This window comes from Gobius niger, assembly GCF_951799975.1.
Source record: "Gobius niger genome assembly, chromosome: 19".
Taxonomy (NCBI): Eukaryota; Metazoa; Chordata; class Actinopteri; order Gobiiformes; family Gobiidae; genus Gobius; species Gobius niger.
In genome coordinates this window covers 12,165,049-12,179,335 of record NC_136870.1, presented here as the reverse complement: position 1 = coordinate 12,179,335, position 14,287 = coordinate 12,165,049, and the positions used below count along the sequence as shown (strand labels likewise).

The 14,287-nt window shown below is 41.0% G+C and overlaps 1 protein-coding gene across 1 annotated transcript; it reads right to left on the bottom strand.

The window, feature by feature from the left end:
- Positions 1-4,093: 4,093 nt before the first annotated feature.
- Positions 4,094-13,636, bottom strand: LOC306978326 (uncharacterized protein). Its single transcript, XM_079576849.1, has 12 exons — positions 13,338-13,636; positions 12,087-12,410; positions 11,325-11,612; positions 10,203-10,508; positions 8,775-8,885; positions 7,608-7,769; positions 7,195-7,425; positions 7,064-7,114; positions 5,841-5,908; positions 5,174-5,519; positions 4,814-5,013; positions 4,094-4,475 (listed from the first exon to the last, which is right to left on the bottom strand). Exons 4-12 carry the CDS (start codon positions 10,489-10,491, stop codon positions 4,383-4,385), a joined length of 1,551 nt encoding a protein of 516 aa, XP_079432975.1. The 5' UTR covers positions 10,492-10,508; positions 11,325-11,612; positions 12,087-12,410; positions 13,338-13,636; the 3' UTR covers positions 4,094-4,382.
- Between the last annotated feature and the right edge of the window lie 651 nt (positions 13,637-14,287).

Sequence of the window (14,287 nt, the reverse complement as noted above, 5' to 3'; positions counted from 1 at the left end):
GATCCAATTCCAATTAAACTCCTTAAAGAAATTACTCCTGAAATCTCAGATACCATATTGAAAATAATTAACTCGTCTTTAGAAAACGGTTATGTGCCAAAGTCCTTTAAATATGCTGTTATCAAACCACTTTTGAAAAAACCTAGTCTTGATCCTGACATTTTAGCCAACTATAGGCCCATATCTAATCTCCCTTTCATTTCAAAAGTCCTTGAAAAAGTAGTGGCTAAGCAGCTTTGCAGTCACCTACGGGACAATAACTTATTTGAAAAATTTCAGTCAGGGTACAGAAGTTATCATAGCACAGAGACCGCCTTAGTCAAAGTTACCAACGACCTGTTATTAGCAGCTGATGCTGGACTAGCTTCAATCCTAGTTTTGTTAGACCTCAGCGCAGCCTTTGACACAATCGATCACAATATTCTCCTGCAGAGGTTAGAATGTGACGTAGGCATCAGGGGAACAGCCCTCTCCTGGTTTAAATCTTACTTATCTGACAGGCAACAATTCGTTAATGTAAACCAAAAGTCTTCACCGTGTTCCAAAGTGTGCTATGGGGTGCCACAAGGTTCAGTGCTCGGGCCAATTTTATTTATACTATACATTCTTCCATTAGGTAGCATAATCCAAAATCACAATATAAATTTTCACTGTTATGCGGACGACACACAGCTGTATCTATCAATAAAACCAGGTCAGACAGATAAATTAGAAACACTTAGCTCCTGCGTAAAAGCCATTAAGACATGGATGACAGCAAATTACCTCCTTCTTAACCCGGACAAAACCGAGGTTATTATATTAGGCCCTCAAACACTGAGAGAGTCTTTATCTCAACAGATCATCTCCCTGGATAATATTAGCATATCAACGAGCACAACAGTAAAAAACCTCGGAGTTCTGTTTGACCAAGACCTCTCTTTTAAAACACATATAAACCAGGCTTGTAAAATAGCGTTCTTTCACCTGCGCAACATTGCTAAAATCCGAAATATCCTAACTAAGAGCGATGCAGAAAAACTTATTCACGCATTTGTCTCTTCAAGGCTGGATTACTGCAACAGCCTGCTGGCAGCATGCCCTAAAAGCTCCCTGAAAAGTCTTCAATTAGTTCAAAATGCAGCTGCTAGATTGTTACAAAGAGAAGAGAACACATTACACCTGTGCTAGTCTCTCCATTGGCTTCCTGTTGAGTTTAGAATAAAATTTAAAATCCTGCTCCTCACATTTAAATCCATAAAGGGTTTATCTCCGCTTTATCTCCAAGACGCTGTCATTCCATATCAGCCAACCAGAGCTCTCCGCTCTCAAAACTCAGGGCAACTAGTGATTCCTCGAGTCTCCAAAATCACTGTAGGAGGCAGAGCCTTTAGCTACCAAGCTCCGGTCTTATGGAATAAACTCCCAGCCCACGTTAAAGAAGCAGACACAGTCCCTACATTTAAGACTAGGCTCAAAACGTACCTCTTCGAATTAGCTTATAATCAGGTCAGTTAGGTAAAGCTCTAACCCACAGCCTGAAGTAAAGCTGCCTTAGGAGGAACACTGCTGTGGGAAGTACGGTCCACTGAGCGCTATCCTCTTCTTCTTACTGCAGACTTTGTCTTATCATGATACAATACTTAATTTATCTGTAGTCTGTTCATCACTATTCACATGGTGTCTCCTGTCCCATCCCCTCGGGAGTGCCTGTCTAGATCGAACGGAGGAACCTGGGTGAATGGAGGAACCCTGCATTCTGGAATCTGAGGACTGGACAGTCTGTGATCTTGGCCCGTCTGCTGAAGGATCCTTCGGCCTGGGTCTCTATAGCCTGTCCATCCATGGGAATGGATCTCTCCTTCTGTGGTTTTCCACAAGGTTTCTCTTTTCTCCTGCCGGGTTTTTGAGTTTTTCCTTGCCGTGCTGGAGAGTCTAAGGACGGGGGACACCCACGCCGCTCGTCGCTACCTTTGGACATTATATTTGCCATTATATTTACCTGAACTTTTAATTTTCATATTTATTGCTCTGTTTTATTGCCTTGATGTTTGGTGCAGCCCAGTGAGGCGACTTCTGTTGTGATATTGGGCTATACAAAACCATTAAACTTAAACTTAAACTTAACTTAAACATTTGAGCGATGTTGAGATAGGGTGGCCTTTACACATCAGTCTATATCAACACTTGAAACTAACACTGAAATGAATAAGGCACAGTCTGACTCTATTTATTAGAACTTCTGTAAATTACATTTTTGCAACTTCCATACTGACTCTGTATGATCTACTTGTCATGAGTGGTCTGCATTTCACGGCCCTTTAACATGTCATGAAAAGCTTATTCAAGGTAATGTATTAAGAAATTATCTTGTGCCAGTGACCTTCTCGACTGCCTTCGAAAACACACTCACAGTTACACGCAAACATCACTCCCACTGAAAATCATGTGGGTGAGAAATACACAGAGCTGATCAAAAGTTTAAGACCAGTTGAAAAATGGTTGGATCTTAACAAGGTTCCAAGTAGAACTTCAATATGCAACAAGAAGAAATGGGAGTGAGACAAAAACAAATTTGAGTCACCCTTTTATTGAAATAACCATTAAACTGAAATAGACTGTTTTGCAGTTGATCAAAAGTTTATGACCACATGCCTTTAAAAGGCCAAATCTGTGCAAAAATGTGGATTCAGTGTCATTTTCTGTCAGGTTTTCACACTGTCATAACGTTCTGATGGCAAAGGCCATCACTGCTGAGGCAAGACACAGTAAAACAGTTAATTTGAATGAGATTTATGGAACAAAAAAGTCAAGTGTAACACCCAAAAAATGTCACCAGCGCTGAGCCGGAGGATCTGATTGCCTCAGTGTCCCTCAATACAGTGGACGATCCTCGACTCACATTGAGGCCGTTATTGGATCGACAGCAGTCCAATAACCAGATGAGGGATACTCTCTGTAACATCTGCACAGAGCCAGAGGCTGTTTGACGCCTCTGCACCACCTGAAGCTCCATCGTTCCACTGAAAGAAAAAGCCCCAGATCATTATGGCGCCCTTCTCTGTGGGGTGTAGAAAACATCTCAGGTGGATCTGCTCATCAGGCCAGAAACCATCAGGATCATTAAGGTAATATTTGTTCACAACAGAGAATAAAACTTTCTTCATCTTTCAATGTCCCATGTTTGGTCGGCCTTTGAAGACGTGTTTTGTGTTTGAAGACCTTCACCTGCAGATGCCTTTTTTTTGGGTCTTCCACTATGAAAACCTGACAGAAAATGACACTGAATCCACATTTTTGCACAGATTTGGCCTTTTAAAGGCATTTTGATCAGCTGCAAAAACAGAATGTTTCAGTTTAATGGTTGTTTTCAATAAATGCTTTACTAATTTTGGATAAAACTGTTCTTTAGTCGACTGGACCTGGACCGTGGATTTCGCAGTCCCCTCCCTGAAGGCATTACCTTGAAGAGACTGTGTGATGGGTGTGTAGGGTCCCCTGTGACGGCTTTGCAGGTGAGATGGGTGGAGTACATGCCCTTAATAGAGGGGGAGAGGGGCTCTGCAGATCTTCTCCGCTGCAGCTGGTCAGGATGTTCTAGTCCCTCTGTACAAGTTGCACATAACGGAGGCTGGGATTGCAGTTCTTCTTGGAACCTTGTTAAGATCCAACCATGCAAAGTGTGACTTTTTTTTGCCATTTTTCAAGTGGTCTTAAACTTTTGATTGGGACTGTATTATAAAAAAAAAACATGACTTGATGGAAAAAAAAATCTGGACCCACAAAAGTGAAAAATTCAGATTTTTTCACAGGCCGTGACCCCCAAAATCCCTCAACAGTCGGGACCCCCCTTCTGTAAAATCAAATTCATATTTATATTAATTTAAGGTGCAAAACATTGAATCTGGTCTAATGATGTTTGTTCGGATACTGTATTTATATTTAGCTTAATTTCACAAAAATATGCTGTTTTCAATACAAAAATACATCAAATTCAATGTCAGAGAAAAATAAATAAATATTGTGTCATATTCATCTTGACTCACTTTGGGAGTCAGTTTGGGATCTCGGGGGATGAAAATGTTGCTTACACACAGTAAGGACACAAAGCAGGTCACAGTAATACTTTATTCCTTGGTGAACTCATAAATCTTATACTTTTGTGATGGAAAGAAAGTGCCAAGGAAGTAGAACATGTGTAAAAACAGTGGTAATCTTCACCTGCATACAAATAAAAGGGAATGGAGGAAGATCTTTTTCTGGAGGAGGTTTCACTTTGTGTTATAAAAGAGCTGTTCTTTCGTAGGTACAGTCCTGTGGTTGTTGCCTGGTGCAGTGTTTCAGTGGAGATGTTGAATATACCTCGTGGAGTGGGGAAAATGGAACTGTGGTAGTGTCCAGGTTTAATAAGCATGGTTTTCCACATACAGTGATTCTCCGCCAGCAGCACTGGATCCAGAGGAAGCATATTTGCCCTGGCAAGCCTGGCTGTTAGCCTGTGACAGAAAGACATCCATAAGATACTTGAAGCACATGATGTACTGTACGTTCAGGAAGTGTTCATACCCCTTTATTTATTCTTTCTTATGCTGACCCTGAAAATGTTGAGATTTGTATTTTTGTCCTAGTGAAAAATAATATTCAGACATTACATAGTGGCTATATATGTGGCTATATATGTGTCATTGGACTTAATGGAATTTGAAGGTTAATCAGTTTAGATTTGTTAGCAATACAGAATGTTTAAGATGTGGATGTCAGACTGCTACCGAATGAAATCGACGTTATTAAAAGAGGTCTGAAAACGTTCTGAACTCATTGGATGTAAACATACCAGAGCCCTCTTCACAAACTCCTCCTGACAGGCCTTCCCGTTTTCCTTCTTGCCGCCCCAGGCTTTGAGAGCAGAGGCCTGCAGGGCACGGCCGTAGGAGAAGGTCAGGGCCCAGGGCTTGCCCAGGGGGCATGTGTTGATGGCATTCAGGTTCACTGAGGCCTCCTCCTCAGACTGGCCACCAGACAGGAAGGTGATGCCTAGAGAATACAGCAGAAAAACAACTTAATGATTTTTAAAAACATTTTTTAATGCATTGTTGTGTGGTAGATGTTTTTACTTTACCCGACCACTACATAGTTGAATTAAGAAATATTCTTAAGTTCTGTATTTTTTGAGTGTGCGAGGAGGTATTCTTACCAGGGACTGCGGGGGGCACTGTGCGGCGCAGGGCAGTGACCGTCGCCATGGCGATCTCCTGGTTGCTGTACTTGTGTGAGCAGGAGTGTCCCGCTGTCACCATGTTGGGCTTGAGGAGCGTGCCCTCCAGGTACACGTGGTGGTCGGACAGGGCCTTGTACATGGCGGCCAGCACCTTCTCAGTCACGTACTGGCAGCGCTTCAGGTCGTGGTCGCCGTCGGGCAGGATCTCAGGCTCCACAATGGGAACAATGCCATGCTGAGGACACGCAACGGAAGATGTCAAGATGATTGAATAGGCTGTGTTTATGGGTTTATAAAATAGTCCGATAGAGCCACATGTGTACTATTAAGTTGGAGCACAGGCCAGAATTGTACAGTTATATTAAAATGCAGATGTTTTTACTTTGTAATTATTGGCCTTATCCACATGAAACAAAACTGTCTCAAAGCTCAATGTCTTCGCTGTCAGCAGAAGAAAAAAAAAACATTTTTCTGTTTCACCACAATATTAAAGGTGCATTATGTAACTTTTTTGGCGGAAAAGTTATGTTGATATTAGTGAGCAGCATAGTGCCTTTACTTTTGCTCACAGTGGCCCCTACAGCGCTCCAGGATCAAATGTTTTGTAGGGTTTCTGGTGAGAGGGTCCATCAGTTGCAAAAACCTTCCAAACAATTGATCCTGGAGCATCCGGATGGAAATGTGAGGCTCGCACTGTCAGGCTGATCACGTCTGAAACACACAGAGTCGGTGTTAATGTAAAACGTCAACATGTCTGTAACAGCAAACGCACTGGAAACAGACTCTGCACCTCTCGAGGCCACCAGTCAATTAAATTATTGTTCGCTGTCAAATATTAGTCATAAACATGCAGTAATTTCACTCATCAAACTCGTGTTGAAATAAACCTTTGGGGCATTTTTATGTATTTTCTCTGATTGAGTTAAGAGTAAACCTAGAGTAGGGGGAAGGGAATTGTATTTGTATGTTTTCACAGACACAAGTTCCCCAAAGCGCTTCTTAAGGGACAGTTGTTCAGTCACCATATGCTACACATGTGGTCACTGCCGCCCTGGGTTAGACTGACACACTGCAAAAAGTAATCGAGAGACTTGTCAATTCTAGTAAGTAAATTTGTTCTCGCTTCGAGAAACTATTTTCAAGAAATCTGTTCATGGGGCAGGTTCTTGAATTAAGAAAAAATATCTCATCTTACGCAAATTTTGATCAAAGCAGTACTAAGGAACTTGTTTACCTTAATACATCATTTTTGTAGTCCCTCTGGGGGTAATACAAGTGTTAATGGGATGATTAGGGAGTCTTTCATCTCCCTATCTGGTGTCTCGCTGGCCAGAAAACCACAATTGCAACTGTCCCTGAACCGGGTCAGAGCCCCAACACACACTAATGGAATCACGGAGAAGAAGCTAACAGGCTAACGGGCAAAGCTAACTGAGGGCTAGCACCACTTAAACAGTATTTACAGCCAAGTTTGAGTGAAAAAAAAAAAGATCTCCATTGTGTAATTGGATGTACAATATCCCTCGCTCCCTTTGTCTTTTCTGTCAGCGTAGTATTTACTCTCACGGACAATTAATGAGTAAACATGCTACGACACTTGCATTGGCACTTATGGCCTCTAGGGGCATGAGTTACTTAGTACTGCTTTAAGCTAATATAAAGAATTATAATTTGCTTTAAATTCGAATGCAGTTGATGTTTTGATGTCTTTCCAAATGGATAAAATATCTTGAAATTATAGACAAATTTACTTATTTCAAAAAAGGGTTGAGAGCTACTGTATTTTAGAGTGTGTTCAGACAAAGTGAAGACACTACTTTGGCCAGTAGAGGTCAGCGGTACTTATACGTATCTGTATAGCCTCACCTGGATCGTTTGGCGTCTCTGCCAGTTGGATTTCAGAAACTTCTGGAGCAGCTTGAAGAAGAACAAAGTCCATTCATTATTCATTCATGTCAAAATGTGTCTTGATGTTAATTCAAGTAAAAGGTTCTTACAGAGAATAGTAAACTTCTCTGACACCCTCTCCTCCACTATCTTGTCCTTTCCGACATAGGACACCTGGCACTTGAAGACCGCCCCCTTGTGGACGGAGATCTGTGGGATGAAGGTGAGTGCGGAGATGAGCTGCTGCGTGCCGCTCTTCGTCGAGTGCAGCGGGGCCTGAGTGTGCAGCTTGTAGTAAGCCGCTTGGCCTTTAGAGGGCAGCAGGGGGCCCTTCTCCGACACTGGGGAAGTGAGCGTTAGACCATAGGGAAGATGGATGGTTGTTAAAGGGTTATAGAGGCAGTTAAAGTTAGTTTTTTCGGGCGCTTTTAAATGTTAGGAAGATTAACATGAGACAAAAAGATCATTAGTTTCATGAGATCGGTAACGCAAATGCTCATTATGAGACGCTGTAGGACGCTACCTGCAATGGAGGTGTCATAGATGGGGTTGTTGTTGAGAAACCACGCAGTCTGGACCCGGTCGACCCTCCTGCCTTCGATGCTGATCGTTACTCTGCCCTTTTGGCCCACGATTACGCGAGGGGGCAGAATTATCCCAGAGATGTTTAGAGATTTCTTTTTTTCTAGACACCGGAATTTCAGAAAACAATATATTTCAAATGTATGTTTAAGGGACGTAATTGACAGTAAGACAAACATTATGTTTCAGATAGTTTTTTTTAAAAATACGATGTCTTACCTGCAAACTAAAAAAATGTTCCTTTGTGTATGGAACTATATTACTCAATGACTAATTTACAAATTGTTTTCGTAGTTTTGATTTAAAGTGTCAACAAGACAAATTGATTATTAGAATAGATTACAATAATCTTAAAGGTGTATCATGGAACTTTTTATTAAAAGCACCCCGAGCAGAATTTGACTCAATAAATAAAATTGAAATAGAAGCATTTATTTCATGACAGATATTTTCATTATAGAAAAACACCATAAATGCACAAACAAATATGAGCCTTTGCTGTGAGCGCCTCAGCTTACCTAAGACATGACTGTAACTTTACTGGGAGTGTGTACGCCTCCATGGAGATGTGACTTAAGTCAGCAGGATTTGAGATTTAAACAGGTTATAGGTTCTCATCCAGATCCATTCTTTGATTACCCACTGCAGTAATGGCATTTTCTGTGTCGAGCTGGTCATTACGAACATGTTTTGTGTTGATGGCAACAGTATAGTCCAAAATGTTACGCAGTGTGCCTTTAAGAAAAAAAGAACTGAACCAACTAACTTTGTAATTTACCTTTTTTTGACCCGATGGCTGTATGGGTGGTTAGCATCACAGCTTTACTTTCGATCACAGAGGCCTCTACAACGCTCCAGGATCAATTACTTTGTAGGCATTCTGGTGAGAAGGATCGTCAACAGTAAAAACCTAACAGAAACTTTATAAACAGTTGATCCTGGAGAGTCAGAGAGGCCTCTGTGTTGGAAAATAAAGGCACCAGGCTAACCACTCACACAGCTACTGGGTCACTGAAAGGTCAAATATGCAGTAATATAATGTTTTTTTCACATAAAAAGTTCCATAATGCACCTTTAATCTGCAAACTTTAGCAGACTAAAAACCCACCGTCTCTCCTCCTCCAAGAAAACCCGAAACAAAGCAGAAAGACCAGCACGAGAGAGATCACCATCAATGCCACGGATGCTTTGGCAGATTTAGTCAGAACAGGTGTGTCATCTGCAAATCAAACAAACAATAAAAATAAAAATAAACATATTTTCCCTTTTTTTACATTGACAAACCAAAATGTTCCCATACCAGTTTGGGTGCGTTCAGTACATTAGAGAATATGATTTCGTAATTTCAGGTAAAAGAGCAGGGTGATTCACAGTTTTTGAAGAAAAATCTCCAAGCTATACCTTTTGAACCTTATCGTTTTTGTTTGTGACTGGACCCGCAAACCTATAACAGCAAACCTACAAAGACCTACAACAAAAAACAAAACTGAATTTAACACTGGCTGTTCCGATGGTGTTGCCACAAATATGGGAATTTGTGGCATAGAAATATTTGCGTAAGTAAGTTATTTGATGAAAATCCAATTCCAATCGATTCTACATTACATTTATGTCAGTAATCTACATACATTTTCAAATTGATATATCTGTATACATTTTTCCAATTCACCAGCATTTTTGTATCTTTCAACTGTGTGATTTACAATGCCCACACTTTTCACCTTCGTTCAAAAAGAAGATTCACCAAAGTTCATTTTTGCTGTAGAGAAGACGGTTGAACATTGTACAATTTTTGTTTCATGTATTCATAGACACAGTAAATATATTAACCATATGCAGACATTGGCATTGTGAGCTCTAAAATAATAATAATAATGCACCGGTTTTATATAGCGCTTTTCTGGACACTCAAAGACGTTTTACATTGCATTATTCATTCACTCCATACTTGGTGGTGCTAAGCTACTATTGTAGCCACAGCTGCCCTGGGGTAGAATGACGGAAGCGAGACCAGTCTGCACCATCAGGCCCTCCGACCACCACCACCCACTCACTCACTCACTACATTTGCCCAGGCTTCCTGGTGTTACCAAATGGTCTCCCATCCAAGTACCGACCAGGCCCTTCCCTGCTTAGCTTCCCAGGTCTGACGGGATTGGGCAGAGCAAAGACGGTGTGGCCACATAAAAGGCACATTCTACCACTGAATTTCGCCCATGCCAATATTGAGGTGGATAGAGTATTCAAAATATTTACTCAAGTACAGAGTAACATTACTTTAAAATTCATTTGCTTAAGTAGAAGTAAAAGTAGAAACAATTACACAATTAAGAGTTAAAATAAGAGTATTCACTTTTTGAGCAAAAAATGTATATTTTTCACAGACGAAAAAAAAAGAAGTGAATGTAAATGAGTAAATGTAACTGAGTACTATCCACCTCTGACATTGAGCATTATTGTTGAACTGTAAGTCATGTGAACGTTCCCTATACCTACAGTGCACGGGTATTGTCTATCTGTGTACTTAAATGAATACCTCGAGGATCGAGTTTCTCGAGTTCCTCTGAAGCCTTGGTTGCCTGTAACACTCTGGGCTGGTTCACGACACACTCCACACTCCCACCCTCCTGCCTCTGGCTCGGGCTTAGCGTGTAGAAGCGTCTGGCGGTGAAGGTCCCATCTGGATTTTGGTCTGTTTTCGGGGGCTCTGGTAAAGTGGTGCCATTTTGGAGCCAGGAGACGGACACCTCCTCTGGGTAGAAGCTCTCAATGTCACAGTAAAGAGTCAAGGGGTTTTGACTGGAGGACGAGGGCACGGCTGACATCTTTACATTAGGAATGTCTAAGAATAAACACATTTGGAGATTAATTTGAATCAGTTTAAGGATTAGAGCTTGACAGTACCTTTCTTTTGGCCCATTGTTCGAAAGTTTTTTTTTTTGGTTATTATAAAAATGTTATTTGTGTACCCCAGAGGAAACCCAGCCAGATAGGTCTGTCCCCGAAGGCATAGACAGACCAGGGTGGGCTCTAGTTTCCAACACTAAAGACCGTAAATCTCTATCTTTATTTCTGTTCCAAAATTATATCCAAAAATAGATGATGTTGTAGATAGGGTTCAAAAATAAAAGAGCAATTTGGCGCCCCCTCCAGCAGATTGCACCCTAGGCAGCCCCTTGGGTCGCCTATGTCTAGGGTCAGCCCTGAATGCATAATAGTTCCCCATTGACTTATGGGGAAGTATAAGTTCTTATGGGGACTTATTAGCCTCCGCTAGTTCATGTTTTTAAGCCATCTTTTCCCAAAAAATTCTGCAATTTGTGCATGTCCCGAGTCTGCAACTTATCCTTAATCGAGAGAATTCAGCCTTCTGCAATTTGACAGTTTTTTTCTAGGCAATTGGGAATTCATTTGCATGGGGTGGTTCGCCTATTCATTTTAATAGGACTTTCAGCTTTTAAACTGTTTTTCCAGTTCATGCGATTTTAAACAGTTAATGCAATTATAATAGTTTCGGCAATTTGACCATTTGCAGGTGTAAATTCCGCAGTCCATCAAAAGTTTCTTGTTTAAGGTGTGTTTTTAGATCATACATGTGTGTTAAGGTCAAACACTGGTGAGGATTAAGTGATGAATTCTCTGTATTCTTTGGACTCACACGTGCCATTTAGTTGAAAATCAAGATGCTGATCCACACCCCGGTGCGACACCTTGCACCCAAAAGAGGCGTTTTAGTCGTCTCTGGAAGGCCAAATCGTCAGATTCCCGTCAGCTCTACCATCCGCAGTCCGCTCGCCTTCCATTTGGTACGGCGCTTGTATCTCTTGTCCGTTTTTCGTCCAGGACAAATAGATGGGAGGAGGGTAGAAACCAAGGGCACTGCATTTTAGGAGGCTTTCTCTCTCAAGAGCGACCCACTGCTGAGGAATGTCCAAAGTGGGCGATGCTAGAAAGAGAGGGTATAGTAATAAGCAATAAATCAATAGTTCTGATTGTGAAAATCCATTATTAAGTAGGAACCACTGAAGAAATACAGAAAATAATATGTGTATTGTTTTGTAGCTACAATAACATTCCAGATATTCATCATAAGCAAATGAACTGTTGAAAAGCTCAAACCCTAAACAAACATCCCAGCGATACCAAACATGCTTCTAATAATCAGATAGATAGAGAGATAATGCTATGCTTGTAATAGGTCATCGAAACAGGTTTCAGTCACTTGACACTTGTCCTCAAAAGATGAAGTATCGTTTTTAGTTCTTTACTGGCAATGCCCCACATGTTATCGTGTATCTGTGGACTCGTGTGCATCATCTCCATGGAAACGAGTCAGTTGTGTGATTTTCTGACATTGTTCATGATCGACTCCGTAGTGATTTCTTTGCTTGCTTGCTAAAAAGAAAAGAAAAATCCTCACCCACAATACTGAAGGTAACGTTGTGGGAGTGCAGCTGTATGGCGTTGTAGCTGACTGTGCATTCATAGACTCCCTGCACACTCAGACTGGCTTTGAGGATGGTCAGTGAGAAGTCTCCTTTGACAAAGTCTGCTACGTCCCAGCTGAAACCCTCCTTTATCTGGTTCACCGAGTCTTCAAACAAGGCCGTCTCTGAGCCATTTTTTACCCAGCTCGCTTGAATAAGAGATGAATTTATGTTGTCTTTTATAGTATCCGGAAATGTCACGTTGCATGGCAGAGCTGTGTCTGCGCCAGGGCTGGCCTGGATGTCGACCGCACGAACTGTAATGAGAAATAATATGATTATGTAGTTGTATATGTCTCCTTTATAAGCTGTAGTAAAATATTCTGCCAAATGCAAGCCATAGATTAGCTGCCTTTGTCCAGTCTGTTTGCTCAAGTTTACCACATAAAACTCTTCATTTATTTTGATTGACATAGGCTTACAGTGATATCATTATTCCATTTTGTTAAATAAAGGTCTTAAGTATGGCACCTTGAAACTGCAAATAAAACGCCTTTCAATCAGTTCTATTCACACAATGAGCTTAATTAGTAACCAGCTCGATAAACACTAGTGCCCAGGTAAAGAGCTATGGCTGTGGAAAGTTTTATTGTGTGACAGCCATTGCATAGTTTGACAACAAGGAAAGAGAAGAGAGCATTCAGAAATAACTGGTTCTACTGTTACACAATATTTTACCAAAGAGAACAAATGATTAAGTTTGAGCTATCATGTGTGGAACGGATGTCTTCGTATATTGCATTTATAAAAACAAGAGGCTACACTTCACTTAGTAAATAATCACAGTATTTAAATCATACATTTTCTGATAAATCTTTTTCACATATCAGCAAGATGCCTGATACTTGCACCTGCCACCACCTGTCGCACAGATGATTCCGGGCCACATATTTTTACATGGCCTGAACATGACTGAAACCTAAGATTCTAGTCATGAGCATGAGTCTTTGTTTTCAACATGAATATGTGAAAACATTTTATGCTCAGGAAACACAGCATTTAAAGTCATCAATAACTCACTGTCAAGTCTTTCACAATAGTGAGTCTTTGTCACGAAGTTTAGCCAGTTCTTAGTGATATACGACTGTAATAGCCTTGACCCATAGATAGAATGACTCTACAGCTTGACCCAGTATGATAAATAGTGAATTAGTGTTATCCTCTAACGCGTAGGTTGTACTCACCACACTTAATGACCGCTAAGGCAACGGCAAAGATGAGGACTTTACACCCTTTGTCCATGCCTGCGTTTAGTCCTCACGCCTTATCGCCAGGCCTTCTCCCCTCTCTTATATAGACCTTTGAGTTGATGGTGGGCGGGTTTGTCTTGCTGATGGTAAACAAGAAATATAGACCCTTTGCTTACAAATAGGCCCTTGACGCGTCCCGGTGAAATAAATGACCCTAAGGGAGAGAAAATAGAAGAGAGAGATGTGCCCAGGCGTCCAAATGGGGGAAAAGTGGTCGCTTAAAATTCAAACGGGCCTCTGTCCAAGGTTTTACATTTACACTTTACATTGGTGCAGTGTTCCCATGAACAAACGGACAGGGTGATCCCACTGGGCTTGTGTGGCCAAACAGTGAGCCGAGACCACAACTCTTCTCTGCCAGCGCGCTGTGCCATTAAAAAAGTTGAGAAATCCAATCCGTTTTATAACTGTTGCACATTTTACAGACAGATTTGTTTCCAAAGTCCCCCACAAACTGAATGACGTACAGTATAGGAACTATGATCAAGGTCCAACAATGAAATAACAGTATATAAAACAATGAAACAAATATACGCATTATTGTGGTTCCCAACCACAACAAACCCGCCTGGTTTTAAGCCCCGACTTAGGATATATTATAGATATATATCATAGATGTATGTCATGAAGATAGGCCTCAAATACATCTATTTGAGGCCTATCTTCTTCTTACTGCAATGATTGGCATCTTTGATTGCTGTTAATTTTTAGCTAGAGCAAACACTTGATGTTAAGTGGAAAAGGGCCTAAGTGTGTATAGTCATTGACCTGATTAGTCGTCCTTTGACAAAGCTTTGGCTGACAAAATGGAGAGTTAAATTCACACAAAGTTTTTGCGTCAATAGATCATTTATCAAACATGGGCTATTGTCTCTGACCTTTCT